This window comes from Mastacembelus armatus, chromosome 3 (assembly GCF_900324485.2).
Source record: "Mastacembelus armatus chromosome 3, fMasArm1.2, whole genome shotgun sequence".
NCBI classification, from domain to species: domain Eukaryota; kingdom Metazoa; phylum Chordata; class Actinopteri; order Synbranchiformes; family Mastacembelidae; genus Mastacembelus; species Mastacembelus armatus.
In genome coordinates this window covers 7,561,379-7,579,056 of record NC_046635.1, presented here as the reverse complement: position 1 = coordinate 7,579,056, position 17,678 = coordinate 7,561,379, and the positions used below count along the sequence as shown (strand labels likewise).

Below are 17,678 nucleotides of genomic sequence, written 5' to 3'. Positions count from 1 at the left end.
AAAATAAAGCAAAAATATTAATATTTGTAATATGTACTAAAGACATTTCAAAAGTAAATAGGAAAATAAAACAACTGAATCAATCTGCAACTTGTCACTCCTCAGAATGAATCAATCATGCTCACTATTTTTTTTTGTTACAATCTAATAGTGTTATTTTCACAAAAACACAAAAATATTCACATCTGAGTGGTAAATAAATCTGTAAATAATATACATAAATCTGAAATATTCCTATGGTTTGAGAGTAATTAGTAAAAAACTATGATACAATGAATTCTGAAAAGATATTTGATTAGTTATTCAAAAGAAAATTAATAATTCTGCTACTGTAATTAGATAATCATTTAAATCATCTTTTGAGCAAAACTGAAAAACATTCTCTGCTTCCAGCTTCTAAAATGTGAAGATGTCTTTGAACTAAATGTATTTTGGAGTGTTTGTTGGACAAAAGATATGTGAAGATGTCAAATTGGGCTCTTGCATATTGTAAGACTTGTTTTTCACTAATAACATCCAACATTTTACACAGTTAATTGTAAATAAAAATAATCATTAGTTGGAGCTCTTTCTCTTATCGAAATTCAGACTGGTCGTTTTGGTGGAAACAGGGCTTTATGTGAAACAGACTCATATTTCTTATCGTAAATTATTGAAATGTTGAGTCTACTGTTACTGCAACAACCTACAGTAATTCTCCAGTGTAAGCAAAATACATAAATACTAGAAACATTTACACACTTTCATACATTCATAGAAATCTGCACATTAATTTCTAGTAAACCCTTAAGTTTCCTGATTTTTCTTCAGTGCTTTTTCAGTCTTTAGACAGACTTTCAACTGAATGGCTTTCTCTAGCTGCTATCACTAAACAAAAGAGAAACTGAAAAAAAAAAAATCAATTGTAATACATAACTTGCAAACAAAACCAGTCAGGGGTATTACATTTATTTTATCAACATTACCATGTGTTGGCTACTAACATTTATGTGGTTTTCTTCAGGTGACTGTTGTCAGCTGACTTGTCCTGGTTGCACAGGTGATATAAGATAAGCGTGCTCCCAGACTAGTCACTTTGATGCACGATGGTATGATTAAAGTTGCATAGTCTCATCTGGATGCAGGCGGCGGCGCTCTTTCACGTGTGTCGAGGGACACTTGTTCTGCGGTACAGACGTGCCTCAACTTCTCTCTGCAGCATTGTGCAGAGCAGCTCCAGCGTGGTGGAACCGAGCAGATGGTGAACGTATGTGGCGCTCATGCATGTCATCATCACCTTCATTAGCTGAAGGTGACATATGACATCATCTGGCTTGCGTGCATTATGGGGGCCAGAAAGAGTTGTTCACTTCTTTTTTTCTTCTTCTTTTTATTGCAGCATGGTTCAAGGTTGTAGATGGGAGGTATTGTAAGTAATCACAGCTCTCCCCCCCCCCACACACACCTTCTGCTGGCTACTCCTCCTCAAGCCTCCCCCCTACCCTACTACCTCCCAGCATTAAGGTAAATAAGGGCTTCCAGCAGAGAGCCAATGAGCATGGGCCAGTGAGCAGAGATGCATGTTTGTGTTGCCTTCCTCCCAGGACCCTGCTCGTTTATCTTAGCTGTCAGGTAAAGGGCAGACTCAGAGAAGGTGAAACTTTTTTTTTTTTTTGTAATAAGGCCGACTTGGTTTCTATAGAAACTGCAGGACAACATTACAGGGACAATGATAAGACAGCAAAGCCTGGTGTCAGGGCATCCCACAGTGTGCCATATTGTTGTTGCACACATTTGTGTTTGCGTCAGAGAAATGAAAGAGCTATTTAGATTAAATCTCCAGGAGCCTCTAGACTCAGACCTTTTACTGTGGGAGGTGAGATTAATGAGAGCATATTCACACCTAGCTTACAGCTTAGGTCAGGAGCTAAAAGGGAGGTTTCCACTTATAAAGAGGTGCTGAGTCTTCTGTGGGCACAAGCTCCTTGATAAAGACCCAGAAGATGACCTCCAATGACTGTCATGCATTTTGTGTTGTTTTTCTCTGATAATGAAATCATATTACACAATCTAATATTGGAAAAAGATTTTAAAGAAAAGGGGTACCTTCACTGGCTATAACATATTTGTGAGGTAACACTGAATAGCATAAAGGTTGCTTTCTAAAACTGTCAAACTGTCCAAATGAGAACTACTTATGCATTCAGAGTATTCTGCAGGCTAAAAGTGCACAAAGAAGAAACAAATTGCACAGGTAATGAATACTTAATGACTACTACATTTTTCACTTTGTTGCAGTAAATGGGAAGCATGTTTAGTTAAGAAATGAGTGCAGAATCAAATGAACAGAAGGTACCACATGCATTGTCAAAAGCCTGCAGCAGTGAGATAAACTGAGACAATGATATGAAGATATGGAAGTCTTTGTTTCCAGCCACACTCCTGCAAGAGCGAAATGAAGTCTCCTCTGCAGAAGGACTCAACATGGATATGGTCCACATGTAGTCATAAAGTCAATATGAAATAAAGCACCCTTGATAAGACAGTACACAACTCTAACTCATGTGCTCACATGCTTAGAGCTACTGCAGCAAAGTGTTGAACTCAACATTAGACACTGAGCCTTTATTCTGTATTCATCCCAACATTAGGGTTGTCTCAGTAAAAGAGAAAAATACTTAGGGGAATGCACTTCCAGCTCTCCATACACAAAACAAAATAAGAAAATAAATATCAGTAGCTTTATTGTAGCTGTCCATTACTGAAATTGCTCTCTTAGTCTGTTCTATAGTGCAGAACTAGTTCTACTAAGAACTGTGAGAAACTGCTTTTGTTATTAAAACAATATTGCTGTGTCCTTGTGATTTAATCACAAGGCAGAACTTTTTTGTCAGCTCCTTCAATTCTTTAACAGTCCTTTATGACAAAAACCAAAACATCCGCTCACACAGACGGTTTTTCTCACCAAAAACGTGCTACTTCTGTGCTTGCTTATGAGTATTAACTCCACACTTTTCCAACTCTTTGGTCCCCGTTTTTCAGCAGCCTCTGATTTATATCTGAGGCAAAGAGGAAGAGTGCTCCACAGGGACCAAGTGTGTGTGCTCGACACTAGATGGAGGCAGGCTGATATCACACATGGGGGTGAAGGTGTGTGCTCTGACAGCTCATCAGTGGACAATAAGGCCTTGGCTGTTAATGTCCTGCTACCTGGCACACTGCAGGGTCACAATCTGCTCCAGATGCTGGAGGCAGACGTCCAGCTTGTGGTGGTGCTGGTGGGGGAATCAATACTCCAGAAGCAAAAGGGAGTGGACTCACTGAAATGAATGAGACTACAAAGATACACACATGTACAGACATGCACCATCTACAACCAGCCAAATCTGAATTTACTGTCTCTTCTGCACGGTGGTCTCACTGCCATTTACTGTAGCAATATCAGGGATAAAATCTGAGCACAAATAAACTTTCCAGAGAGCTAGATTGAAAATATATCTGTTCTGAGCAATCATGCATAATACAACAAGGTGGGGGAGGGGCTACAGCAAAGACACACACACACACACACACACACACATACGGGAGGGACTTATGAACTCAATTTAGTCAGCCAGGCAGAGTTCTTGATTCTGTCACTTGGGATAATCGTCAGGATGTGGTACTTTTACCAAGCCTCTGCGTCTAAACCCAGGCAGGATATAAGGTCATGTTGGAGTGGAACTCTAGCCATGCAGCACCCAGACCTCAAGTGCTCCAGTGGTTTTGTGGTTATCTGCAGTAGCCAGCTGTCGCAATAAAGAGGAGCTTTTCAAGAACGTCCCCTCTCCTCTGCCTCTCATCATCTTTTTCCCATCTCACTCACACTCTCAATCAAAACTGTCCAATCTGCCCACCCATCTCTCTTCTTCTTTGTTTTGCATAATTTTGTGATTTATACATTTGGGAATTATTGCTTGTTGCTACTTCTATTGTGAAAAAAAAAAAAAAGCAAAATAGTTTTTCTAACAAAACTATTTTGCTCGGTGTCAGGAATCTGAGGTTTAGGACAGGACTCTAAATTACTCAGTTGGTTCCCAGGCAGGAAAAGAGAAAAACATCAGCTATATTTGTATTCAACTTGCATAAACTGTGGGCAACCTTTGAGGTAGGGAGGATTCTATACCACATTTATTTCAAGTTGTTTTTTCATGTGATAGAGGGAAACAACTCTCTTACTTCCACGCATGAGAGTGACTAAGAGGACAGCTATGCATAATATATTTGACAGTGCATGTTTAAAAGGTTATTCCTTTCCGTTCAAAATTAGGTCAGTTCATCACTGCAAACAAACGTGGAGGAGGAGGCGGGAAGACTTGATGTTCTGCTGTGTCGCTGTTTATCATTTAAATTTTGTTTTCTGTCTGTCGCTGTCAGGGACAACATGGATGGAAACCACCACACCACAGCATACATCACCAGAAGTAATGCAGGGGACTCAGAGGAATGATCAGCAATCTGGTATGTTTTTGACGTGTGTAACCCAAAGTCCAGCACTCCACCTGCTGGTCAAAGGGAGCGATGGCAGCACTAAAGCAGACCTGAAGCACAGGCATTTAGAGTTGAGGACCATAATGATCACACTCATTTTGCTGAATGTCACCATAGCTTTGCCATCACATTTATTTATGGATCAACAGCGCACATTAATATGTGCACCGAACAAAGATAGCAGCCTATATCTCAGGCTGCACATCTGGAGAGGCCATATGGACACGTAAGCATTTTGACAAGTTTGACATTCAAGATCATTATTTTCCTTTATTATTGGTGGATATTGTTTTCTAAATGGTCTTTATTTATTATCTGCAAACCCACAGACCTGCTGTGTAGTAAATGGTGTCAAAACTACAAACAGATGCTGATCATATGAAAATCCACTGCATTTCACCCCATTTTACAGCTAGAGTCCCACACAGAAGCAATTAAATTTCAGTAATTTATTTGTGTTTTTAAACAGCTCTCCCAGAATTAGGGAAGCATCACAAGGTATCAAGCTACAAACAATGTTAAATATGTTTTTTGAGCTGACAAATTGAAGCATCAATATATATATATATATATATATATATATATATATATAAATATATATAAGGGTATTAAGGGTAGCAGGGCAGTTCTCAGAGGGCATGAGATGGTTACACAGTAGGAAAGCAGAGCAATCCATTTCATGCAGCAAGAATATGTCTAACAGACTTTGTTCAAATGTTTGCGTTCTTGTGCATGAATCATTTAATTGTTTTAGCTACAGATTATTGATATAAATCAAAGCAGGAAGAAAAGTGCTCACAACTAGACACATATAAAACATGCAATGAGGAGCCACAAATGGTCATTGCTTAGTTTTATGAGGTCACAAGCTGAAAAGGTTGGAAAGCTGTGCTATCTTTTATTATTCAACACATTCTGTCCCCTGGTGGGAACACCAGGTGGATTTTACAATGAGGCTCAGACAACCCTCAAATACGGAAGTATATTCCCAGAGCAGGCTGGGGTAACCTAAGCTCTTGATGCTTCTTCAGTGGATTCCTGTTAGCAGAGCTTAAATGCTGTCATTTCAGTTAAGCCAAGGCAAATCACCTGAGCTTCACATCTAGTGGGGGGATGGAAGGGAAAATAGACAAATGATGAAATAGGCTAGTGATGAAACACTGGTATCAAGAATGGAAGAGAACAAAAATGAATAGGGCAGCATGCATTTACAGAATCAATACCCTCCACTGCCACACACTGCGAAGAAGCCTGCTCAACGAGTCCAGGGAACTTATTACCATGTGATTAACCTCTTCAGGATTAAGCGGGCAGCAAAAAACACAGAAGGAGTCAAAGGTCAATGCTCAGACAGCTACGTGAGCATGAAGGGTGGCCTCTTAAATGAAAGGCCACTCTCAAATCTGCCTGTCTGTCTTCAAGCATCTTTTCAATACACAGTGTAGCACTCATCCTGCAGTACTCATCCCTCTGTGTTAAATTCCAACAGCATGCAAGGTCAGTTGCCTTATTATCGTAAAAATAAAAAAAACTGTTGTACTCAATTAGAAAAAGGCACTTTGAAAATATAAACGCACCGCCAAACACCTGTGTGTGTGTGTGTGCTGGCAGCCATGAGACAGACTGCAGGTGGGGAAGAATTAAAGCGAATCTACACCGGAGGAGGTAATCATGAATAAAACATCACACTCTCGTACTTGTTGAGGCTGTAGGTTTTTAGCACTGCTATAACTTCTGGTTGTTGTCTCCCATTGGCAGGGAGAGTGGGGAAAGAAATCTTTTTTTTTTTTATACTAAAATTCATTCCAAAATAGATTTGCTGCCATGCAATGCTCACATATAACTTTTAAGATCAGGTGTCAAACTGAATTTGCAAGCAAATGTGTGACAGCTGAAAAGGAATGAGGATCCCTCTAATCCCATGATTAATGCAACTTTGTCTTTGTCAGTGAGTTACTCCAATAGAGAAACAAAGAAAAATTGCAGTTGGAACTAGGGCTTGTTTTTGTTTTCTTCCATGTCAACATAACTGTGTGTGTGTGTGTGTGTGTGTGTGTGTGTGTGCATGCGTGTGTGCTCATGCAGAGGGGGCAGCTCATGGAAAACTGGCATTCCTTCAGTGCGTCTGTATCCATGACGGATGGTGAAAGCATGTGGGAACATGTTAACCTTTCTGCCCAGACGAGGAAAGTGTCTCCAACAAAGACTGCCATCCCTTCCACAATTTGAGGTACATTTCTGTGTTATTTTTTAGCTCCTGTTGTCCAGTAACATAAATCACATTAACTTCTTCATCTGTCCTGCAGTGTGGCACTTTATCACTGAGTTCTTGTAGTTGTAAAAAAAAAAAGAAAAAAAAAAAAAGCCTTTTCCCCCATTCCTCTAAAAAAAAGAAACCAGTTTGTTTCTAGTGGCTATAATCAAAATGTTTACGTTAACAATAAATCGCATTGCTATTTGTATGTAAAAGAGGTCATTTGAAGTGAAAAACCCACACAAAAATATCCCCCACCTCTGGATTTCCCCTTAGCTCTATAGTGCGTTTTAGCATCCTTCAGCTAATTGGGTTTATGGCCTGTAACTTTACTGATTTAGTTCAGTGTTAATTTCAATTGCAGCAGGCAGCCGTTTTCAGCACCAAAAGTTTTGATAGCCTCACTCTCTGCTACCTGCTCCTCACTGAACTGTATACAAGTAAAGTTTGCAATTAACTGGTTAATACAGTGAAGCAATTAAAAGGTAAAGACCCAAATATTTCCATGGATTAGTGAGGTGCAACCTGGAGCATGAAGAACAGTGGATATTCGACTTATATTTATTACGGGGACACAGTGAATACAACCCCAAACAAATGCTAATGCTGCTCCGTATCTGGTCAATGTCTAAATAGGAATCTCTTCAGCTAAAGCGGTAATTATTATTAGTGTTTTGTTTATGAGTTGTTTCCAGTGCCCCCAAGTGCAGGTCTGAAAAGTCTAAAACTCTATCAAGCTAAATTTTACATTAAATCTGTAAAAGCTAAATTAATAAGTAAATAAGATGACAAATTTTACAAGGTGCTAAACATACATTTCAGATTTTTCCAAAACAACGTAATATCCAGCTTTAACATCTTGATAATATGTTACTGTATCCACAAGCAAAACAGCTAAAATCTGCCACCGTTAGTTCTGCAGGTTTTCTAAAGTGAGTCTCGATTTTTTAATATCATTTCACATTATTGCTGTGAGCAGAGGAAACTCTCACCAACCTGCATGTTGCTTCAGGTCATTGCAAAGACTCAGTGTGGGATTATTTCAGGTAAAATTAGCTGTCACAGAAGATGACAAAACTGTTAATAAGCCATAATACTAATCAGAAAATGTCATGTCATCTTTTTTTTTTTCCCCTACCAGGAGACAGAGTAAGGCAGAGAGAAAAAATGTGTTTACCAAATCTCTCCCTGCAGCAAGACCCCATCATGTACATTCACATAGATATTGAGTTGAAAGCTGCTTTTTTATTTCCTTCCTCTATGATCTTATCTGATTGTTCCTTATCTTTTTTTGTTTACCCGGGACCCAGATGAGGATGTGCATTAAATCTTCTTTAAAACTCAAGCTCCTGTGTAATGTTTTTTTGTGCTTGTCCTATTGTATTAAATAAGACCAAGCTCTGTTGGAACTTACTACCTCTTTAAAAACATAAAACAGTCTGCACCAGCATGTACAATACAAAGAGCGGTTATAAAAGGCATCTTTACACACTCAAATGTACAGCCTCACACACACATACAGTACACACAGTGCAACTGAACCAATCTTTTAAGGTCTCTGAGGCCTCAAAAAGCTTCTGTAAATCAGCCACCATCCGGCAGTGAGTTTTATCCCCTTCTCTCTCAATGGATGTTGGGTTGTGACCCGTAGGCAGAAGGTTATTTATTGCTCTTGTTTCAGCTTGTGTTGACTCCCAGTCATTCATCTGTGGTCCTAGGCGAACAGAAAGCAGCACAGGGATGTAGATCTGCAGGAAGCCAGCTAAGCTGCAGGGACTAGACTCAATAGTTTCCTCAGAGCCTCTTCTCCCCAGGTTCTTAATGTCTCATAAGTCTTAGCTTTCTTCCTTAACTTTTTTTTTTTTCAAAATAAAAACCTGAGCGTGACCCTGAGGCAAAGGAGTATCTATCAGTAAGCATTAGTGAGAATTAAGAACATAAAGAAGTGAAAGGAGCCCACAGACCATAAACACAAGACAGCCCATAGCCTGTTGGCCGCCCTCTTTCTCCAACACATAAGAAACATTTCTATATTCAGAGATAGCTGCCTCTTTTGTAATGGAAACTTGGGGTGTTATGTTGGAAAATAAGAAAAGATGAAAAGAGTAAACTGTCAATGCCAGAATAAAACTTAACCTTGATGCTCTGTCTCCACAGTAATGCCATTTTTGATGAGCTATACCCAAACGCACATTCTGTGAAGTCTGTGAATCTCTCGGGTTCCTAAGATGGTGATAGACCTTGTCTTCTGCCCCCCGCCCACCCCTCATCTCTTACCAACATACTGCAGCCATGAAACAATCTGAACAAGGCTGTCATCCTTTACAATGGACCATCTAACCTGAATTGGCAACTACAGCCTCACTGTGGTTTAAAATACGGGTGCACCTGCCATTTCTACAGCGCTGACAGCAGCTGACGGTTAAGAGGAACAACCACAGACTGAGGATATATGAGGGGGTCCTTGACTGATGACAGCATGGGTAAGATCGAGAGCTGTGATGTAATGGAGACAAGGCAGTTGAGTGAGATACTAAGAAAGAGGCCAGTTTTCCTGCTTCAGTTCACAACCATTCATATCTGAGATCTATGTCTGTGGGCCCTAACCACTAATAGATGAATTCTACGTTAGTGTCAGCTTGTTTGTGGGGATAGTATATATATGTGAAGGAGGGGTGTGTGTGTCTGTATTAGGCCAGGGTCAAATGGTGTACGAACACTCTACTCATGCCAGGATACTACAGTGACATATCTCAGCAGCTAAAAACCTTTGGCCTCAAACTAAAATTGAAAGGCCCATGCACATGTGCACATTAAGATAATATTAGCTCTGCCAAGGGTATGTTTCCATCGCTGTTAACTAGTTTATTTGTTTATTTATCTGACAGAAGAATAAAATCTGAGGGCCAGGATGGTATAGCAAACCAAAAAAAAAAAAAAAAAAGATCTTTGCCACAGCAGTCTTAATTCCATATCCTACTGGTATGTTTTCAGAGACAAGAAAACAAATCCTACTTCTCTCTCTCTAAATATTCTACTATTTTCATTCTATTGTCAGGACTTCGACTGTTACCAGAGGATTAAAGTTTCCACATCACACTTGCATAAGTTTTATAATACACTAACAACTGGTTTCCAAAGTAATTGTGATATCACAGAAGCAGTTCACACGTACAGGTCAAACTTGGATTTAGCACAGAGAAACTTTCCTCCTTCAGCAGATGAATATGAAAACAGCCTTGTAGCATCAAATGGTGCAATCAGTTTGCACAGTGATGGAGAAACATACAAAAGTGAATTAATAATAAGCAAAAGACATCTTTGAGTGGAGGTGGAATAAAAGCAAGATCAAATGTATTCTTCAACTTGCATAATTAGAGATGTGAAAATACTGCATATATACCACTGTCTGTACTCTGAATAAGGAGTCTGAAACATTGACTCATTTCAGTAGTAGTAAATTGATTTGTTGAACAGATACATAAAAAAATCTGTTTGAATGCTTCAAATAGGAGAGAAGATAGACAGCTACATCACTGTTTAGACCTCTAAACTATCAGTGAAGAATATTGATGCCATGTTTGTCATAAATAAATACAGATGAGTGACAAATTAAAAATCCTAAACATCATTCCATACAAACCATAAGGGCTTGTCGATGGGTTCAAAAACATTCTTCTATGGCTTTCAAACTCATCAGATCTCATCTTATCTGGCCTGTGGAGAATTTACACTCTCCAATTATCATCATCAAAACACCAAACATGGGGACATCTTTGGATGAATCCCTCCAACTGTAATTCAGATACTTTCAAAGACTTGCAGAAAATAGTCCTGAAGCTGGTTTGCAGGATTAAATTACTAATGCACATTATGTTGGCATTATTTAATTTGTTATCCATCTGTATTATTGACTTCTTTAAAAACAAACCTTTTTACAGTGTCGGTTCCGTTCCAGCAGGACAGCCCGTCACCAGAGGCCAACTCGCTCACACACAGCTGATCTGCCAGGCCACCGTAGTAGGTACGATAGTGACGTAGACTGTTCAAGAAGTCCCTGAAAACACAGCCACACGAGGCACACTATTGAAGAAGTGATGGTGTAATGAACTTAAATCAGAAAATCAGATTCTTTCTACGCACATTTGATATCTTTCACCCACTTACCTTCTCCTGACAGTGAGAGAATCTCCTGAGACTCTAACAGGAGCTTTAAGGGGGGCGCCTTCCCTGCTGCTGCTGTGCTGTATGCTGACTGAGTGTGCAGGCTTTCTGCTTGGTTGGCCACACAGGCTGTGTACCTATTAACCAATGATATGGAGAGAAATGTCGTTCTAAACACTAAGGGAGGAGACATGCATTTGGAGATTTTGTAAATGTTGTTAAACTGTAGTAGTGCATGACAAACTGGCCTTATTTTAGAAGGGTGAGTGACAGATGTTTACATTTAGGCCATTAGTGCAGTCAATCCTGTCATCCTCAATTTCTGAATGTGCTGCATGTGCAGCCTATCAAGCCACAGTCACACTAGCCAACCACTAGATGGAGCTGTGGTCTCTCAATCAGTACATCATAGAAAGTGTAGTTCAAGTTATGGAGCATTTATATTACAACACACAATGTCATTGCAGGCAGAAACTTGCATGTGAAGATAAAAACTTTACACCTGAACTTTAGACTGTGTGCATTTTATGAATAAAGGCTTCCTGGCTAAATAATTCTGATGAGCGGCTTTTGACAATCTGGATTAAGCCTAAATTCCTTCTCGTCTCACAGTTTCCAGCTGCCTTAGAGGTGCCCACATAGATGTATTTCTGGAGACTGTTGGTTGGTCTGACTAAGCTGTTGTTGTGTGTGGTATGTGCCATTTCAAGCAATTCATCTCTGGGCTCTTCAACTACATATCTACAGTATCTGACATGAAACCAGCAGCTGGAACAACAGTGTAAGTCAGAGTAAAAATGACTCCAGGACATCTTTATCCATTATCTGTTGAATCCCTATCAGATTTACTGACGATACCACCCACAGAGCCCCAGCACAATTTCAAATCTACCATTCAAAACAGAGGTTAAATCTTTCCTCAAAGAATGTCTGACCTGTGCTGAGAGTTGGGGTCCATTTTTCACAGCATGTCCAAGAGCATCTTTAAGCAGAGTGTGAAGTCCCAGAAGCACTTGTTCTAAATCCTGAGGTCCGTGCATCCGTGCCGACAGACCCTCCAGGGAGTGCACAAATTCCCTCCAGTGGGTGTCAATCTCAGCCATGCTTGCCAAACAGCCACGCATCACATTGAGGCAGTAACCCATGCAGGGCTTGGACTGGGTTAAGCCCTGTGAATTAAATTACTTTGAGATCAGTGACTCTGGGGAAGACTTTCATAAATTCAGACAGATAAAGTCAGTTCAGTGACACACATCCATACCTGACAGTGGGGACAGTAATGCATCTTGAGCAGGCCCCGTCTGCATTCACGGCTCAGCTGTAGGTGGTCTGTAGTATTGATTACCTCAATGCCGAGGTGCAGTGCCTGAAGAAGAAGCTTCCCAGAGACCCCAGAGCGAGAAATCTGATCAGCAAGAAGACTAGGCACTCCACCAAATGGTCTCAGATCACGGCTCAACGACCTCACACATTCGGAGTAGCCTTGTGTTATGTCGCCAAGACCTGGGGTGATGAGGTGATTGTAGACCAGTGGAAAGAGGGCATCAAAGAATCGCTGCACAAAGTCATCAACACCGAGTTCTGACCCCAGCAGGAAGAGGCCGATGTCGGTCAAGAGTTCCCGCACAGGGGCCACAGCCCGATTAGCCATGCTGGGATACGACTCCTGGAGGAGGTCTAGTGTGTGATTCTCTGCTTGCCTCAGCAGAATCTCAAAGGTATCTGTGAGATGAAGAGCAGAAAAGAGAGTGGAACACAAATTTAGTTGCTCCTCGAGATCGTATCACTCGAGAACCAGAGATGCAAATTAAAGCCTAAATATTCTTTACAGGGTGCACATGACTAAAGACTAAAAACTAGTGTGCTGTAAAATGAACAGGGATAAACGGTACAGAATGACGACCAGAGAAAAAAGCAGAGAAAAAGAGTCCTCAGGGTCCCCAGCAGGAAGAGTAGAGTACTTGAAGGGGAAGCAATTTGTTATCTAATCAGAAGTTGAGCTGACAAAGAAAAATAGAACAAGACAGACGTGATAAAACACTGGAGTCAGAAGAGCTGTGATATAATATGAGCAGAGCTACAGCACAGGTACTGCACACAAACCAACCACTTCTCTCCAAGCAGAATGAGCATAGTCAAGAAGAGGTCTCCTTGTGTTGTGGAAGTGCTTTGAGTAAGGACAAGTGGCAAAAACAGAGAAGAGAGATGAGAACAACACAGACAAAAGGCGGAGGTGAAATTAGGTAGAAATAAGGTGAAGGGAACAGGATGGAAAACAAGGAACTTCATGTGGAGGAAAAAAAGCATATCACGCTGTTGCTCTTCTGTTTGCCACATCAGAGTATATAACAGTATTAGCAGTATGTAGTTTTGCTTGCAAATGTTTGTGCATTTAGGAACAATTATTTGGGAAAGATTATGGATTATGCAGCATTAAGGCATTTCACATAACAGCATGACAAACCCATAGATAAAAAGAGAATGTTTTGCATCTCTTTGTAGTTATTTTGTGTCCAGCCATATTCCTTATCTCTGTTGTTCTTCAACCCTTTTGAGTTGTTTTGCATCTATTTTGAAATCTTCTTGTGGTTGCTTGTAGGCCCGGCAATAAGCCACGCCATGAATATGAGACTAGGATGGATCTTCTCATCTAACACAAAAATTGAATAAGTGATTTTCCAATCCCATTTCTTTTCCCAGTTTAGTGAAGTGTTCCAATAAGCCATGTGACCACACACAACACTGGATTGCAGTAACTCACCTCAATGGAATATAGTCATTCATCAGTTACACCTTGTTTTTATAAGTCAGTCTGAAAATTTGTATGAATGTCTTTCTTAGGTTAGCATACTGCTATAACTCTGCTGTCTTACAACAGTAAAAAAAAAAAATCTCCTGTGTATTAGTCATCTGAAATTCAGCTTCTAGGTTCTCAGGATGTAAATTGTTGCAGTCACATTATCAATGACTTCCCCACACTGCTTACCTCTCCAAACTGACTGCAAAATTCTACTGCTTCATTTTAAAGCCCAGAAAGATCTTGCCCAGAGTTATATTTCTCACTGTTGCCTTAGGTCCCCCTACTGCCCCAAAGATCCTCAGAGGCCTCTCTTTTCATTGTTCCAAGGTCCAGATTTAGACACAGAGGTGATAAAGCCTTTGTAGTCAGAGCCCCTAGCTTACGAATGACATGTCTGAAGAGATTAGAGCTGCCAACCCAGTTTCATCTTTTAAATCTCTTTCAAAACCTATTTTTTACAACTGCTTTTCTGTGAGTTATTTATAACTTTGCTGATGACATATCCAGCAGACTTGCAGTTTTATTCACATTCCATTTTCTGTGCTTTTAATTGTGCCCTGTTTTATGTTTTTTCTGTTTTTTTATTATTGCAAACCACTTTGTACCTATACTATGATTTGAAAAGTGCTATATAAATACATCTTGTTATTAAATTAGCATTACTCTTGTACAGATACAGAAGCATACAACAGATTGGTCTGGAATAAAAACTTAATAGTCAAACTAATGGTCATGACATTGAGAAACACGACAATGTGACTGTGTGATTTCAAGACATTTTACAATAATTTATACCAGTTTTCAATTAATTAATTGTTTTAAAAAGTATGGTTGCTTATACACTTTTACATGTTACAGTATAATTTCCCTGAAACATAATATGAGAATATGATAAGCAAGCTCTACCTGTTTGCCAGGCATAAAAAAACCTTGGCACAATAGAAAACGTTTCACCAGTGCAACAAGCTTGCCTTTATCCCTTTGTCTCTGTTTTTTTTTTTTTTTTTTTTCCCCAAGTTTTTGCCTCAGCTACTACCTGATCCATGGCCATTCTCACGTCATGTGCTTGTCATGAGTTCTGGAGAAATAGACAGGGTGAAGGCCTGGAGCTGCCTAGGGGGCTGTGAGTCTGAGGTCGGGTGACCAGTGTGATGAGGGCTTAGACGGTCGAGTGCTGTACAATTTGCACCGGCGTGGAAATACTGACTGAAAGCCCCCTGGAGAGGGCAACAGCAATAGGGGAACAGAGAGAGGTCTGGCATGTCTACAGGCAGCGTTAAACACAGAGGCACCAGAAACTACATCTGATCACAGGTCTTCTCTGGTCTCTCACAGACGTGACAGGCCTAACCAGATCTAAGACTCAAAGATGGGTGTTTAGTGTGAATGATAAAGACAGCTGTACCTCCCACACAGCCAGTACTCTAGTCAGACACTGGCATGAAAAAACAGAGCAAGACTGTGTAAGAATGGCAAATACAAGAATGGCAGCTGCAGTGGAGATGTGCTCATGGGGTACACATAGGGACTGTTGTAGCCCTTGGGGCGAACGAAGCAGAGTAGGGAGAGTTATGAAAGGTTCCACAGGGATTATGCTTCAGGGGTTTACCACATTAGATTCTAGAGGTAATAAATCTCACCTGTCAAAGCACATATCTCTTCGGTAAACCAATTTGTTGGTGTTTAATCTGTGTTCCTCACCAGTTTCTTTTTGCACTTCCCAGAATGTAGATCTCATTATCAAATCTTGTTACCAAGTCACTGACTGATTTTCCAGTCACAAGTACATAAGCCCAAACTCAGCGTAAGATCCTGGTGTCTGAAGTCTAAACACACACACACACACACACACACACACAATTCAGAAAGACTAATTGTGTGCCGTAGTAATGTAGTACAATAATAAGGAGGAGGAGGACGAGAAGAAGGTATATCTTTTCTCTTTTGTGACATATTCAAGCTTATGTGACTTCACATTTTGAGACAGGCCAAACCTGTTTATTTAAAAGTGCTATAATCACTACTTTGACATTAACAATGGATGAATGACTATACAATGCGAACGTAAAAGGTGTCGCTCACAAGGCCACAGCAATTTTATCACCTGTTTCGACACTTTCCCTGATCTCGGTAAAACTTTTTATCGTCATCCAGCTCACCACTTAGGAACAGCAAGTAGCCATTTTCAGCTAAAAAGGTTCAGATACACCCATTGTATGCTACCTGCTTAGCGCCAAACAGCATACAAATTTAGTTAGGAGGTGTTGGAGACTGAAAACAGAGCTAAAAAAAAAAAAAAAGAGTTTCAGCTACCTCTCTGAACTTTCAACACTACATTCATTATATTTTTTACATTATCTTTCTATTTAAAAATATATTTTTACATTACATTGTGAGATAGTCTCCAGAAGGGTTTCTCTGTGTTAAAAACAGATGTAGTGTGGATGCTACATTGTGCCTGTTTTGCCTGTGTTGGCTCTGCATGTCAGTGGCTCAGCTGGTAGCAACAGGAAGACTGAGAAGAGGCTGAGACAGCAGGATTGAAAACTGTCTCACCCTGTGAATTAATTTCTAACACTGTTACTGAAAGTTCAGTCTGCTTCAATTAGGCCTAACTATAGCCGCTTGATGGTGAGTATATAGAGTTAAAGGGATAAAGTGTCCTCTATACAGTATGTTAGACAGATATTCAAAGATAATTGCTTAATAACAGGGCAGCATGGAGTTACAGTGGTTAGCACTGTTGCCTCACAGGAAGAAGGTTCATTTGAACAACTGATCTTTCTGTGCAGGGTTTGCATGTTCTCCCCATGTCTGCATGAGTTGTCTCCAGGTACTCCCACAGTCCAAACACATGCAGGTTGGGGTTAAGCTAATTGGTGACTAAGTCGCCTGTAGGTATGAATGTGAGCGTTTGTCTGTCTCTATGTGTCAGCCATGTGATGGACTGATCTGTCCAGGCTGTACCCTGCCTTTTGCCCAGTGTCAGCTGGGAGTGGTTTGAGCCTCAACATGTTGTGTAGATAATGGACGGATGGATCTTGCAGAAATATCTTGTAAATACTGTATAATTTAACAGTGAACTTTGTACATGAACCAATTTCTACATTGTAAAGTGTTTTTTTGTACACAGTACTTTTCAACGGCCAAAAGGACTTTGAAAGGCATTTTGGCACTATTGTATTTTAATTTTTCGTCTCTGTTCTGGCAGAAAAAAAATAACAGACTGGTGAAAAACATTACCAGCTGTTGACCTGACTCAGTTTTAAAACTGTTTTCCAGCAGGTTTATTGTTGTCACAGTGAGAACACATAATGATATATAAACTATGGATTTATTAATTTATTGTCTTTATGTCTTTTATTAATTAAAAGATGTATGTAAGTATGTAAATAAAAATAAAATCCTAAATCAGTTTGTGTATTTTAGAATACTTTATTTTTATCTTATCATTTTTAACTGGCATTAATTTCAGATGAAAGTTGAAGAAACTAGGAAAAAAATGCAGAACTTTCAGGATTTACGGTCATTATCAGAAGCCATTACAACATACCACCCATCATCCTGTATGGGTTTTTTCCTCGCCTGCTAGCATGGTAAATAAATTCTGATATTCGAACAATTAAGGTTTGAAAGCTTGGAAATCACTGGCTATCGTGCAGATATATTGGCTATTATACACCAATCACAATCCCCCTTCAGTTAAATTCCTCCATAGCTGAGCTTTTCTCAATGGCTAAAAGGCTTTTATATTTAATCTCATTTTCTTGCTTTCTTCCATAATTGCTGCACATTTCAATTTCTTTTATGTCGGATGATCTGGTTAACTGTGACATGGGTAGCTAACTGAGTGATGGGTTATACTTAAGTCAGGGCTTTTGGTAGCTGGCACCCAAATAGAAAAAAACTGTTCCTATTTCACTCCATTATGCCATCCCCTCTCTTTCCATG

The 17,678-nt window shown here is 39.9% G+C and overlaps 1 protein-coding gene across 1 annotated transcript in view; it reads right to left on the bottom strand.

Moving 5' to 3' along the window:
- Positions 1-17,678, bottom strand: part of gpc5a (glypican 5a) — a 110,958-nt gene that overhangs the window by 73,453 nt on the left and 19,827 nt on the right. Inside the window, exons 3-6 of the mRNA XM_026320101.1 lie at positions 12,189-12,649; positions 11,863-12,096; positions 10,931-11,064; positions 10,695-10,820 (exon numbers count right to left, since the gene is read on the bottom strand). Coding sequence (XP_026175886.1) covers positions 10,695-10,820; positions 10,931-11,064; positions 11,863-12,096; positions 12,189-12,649 — 955 coding nt within the window. The remainder of the gene's footprint in view (positions 1-10,694; positions 10,821-10,930; positions 11,065-11,862; positions 12,097-12,188; positions 12,650-17,678) is intronic.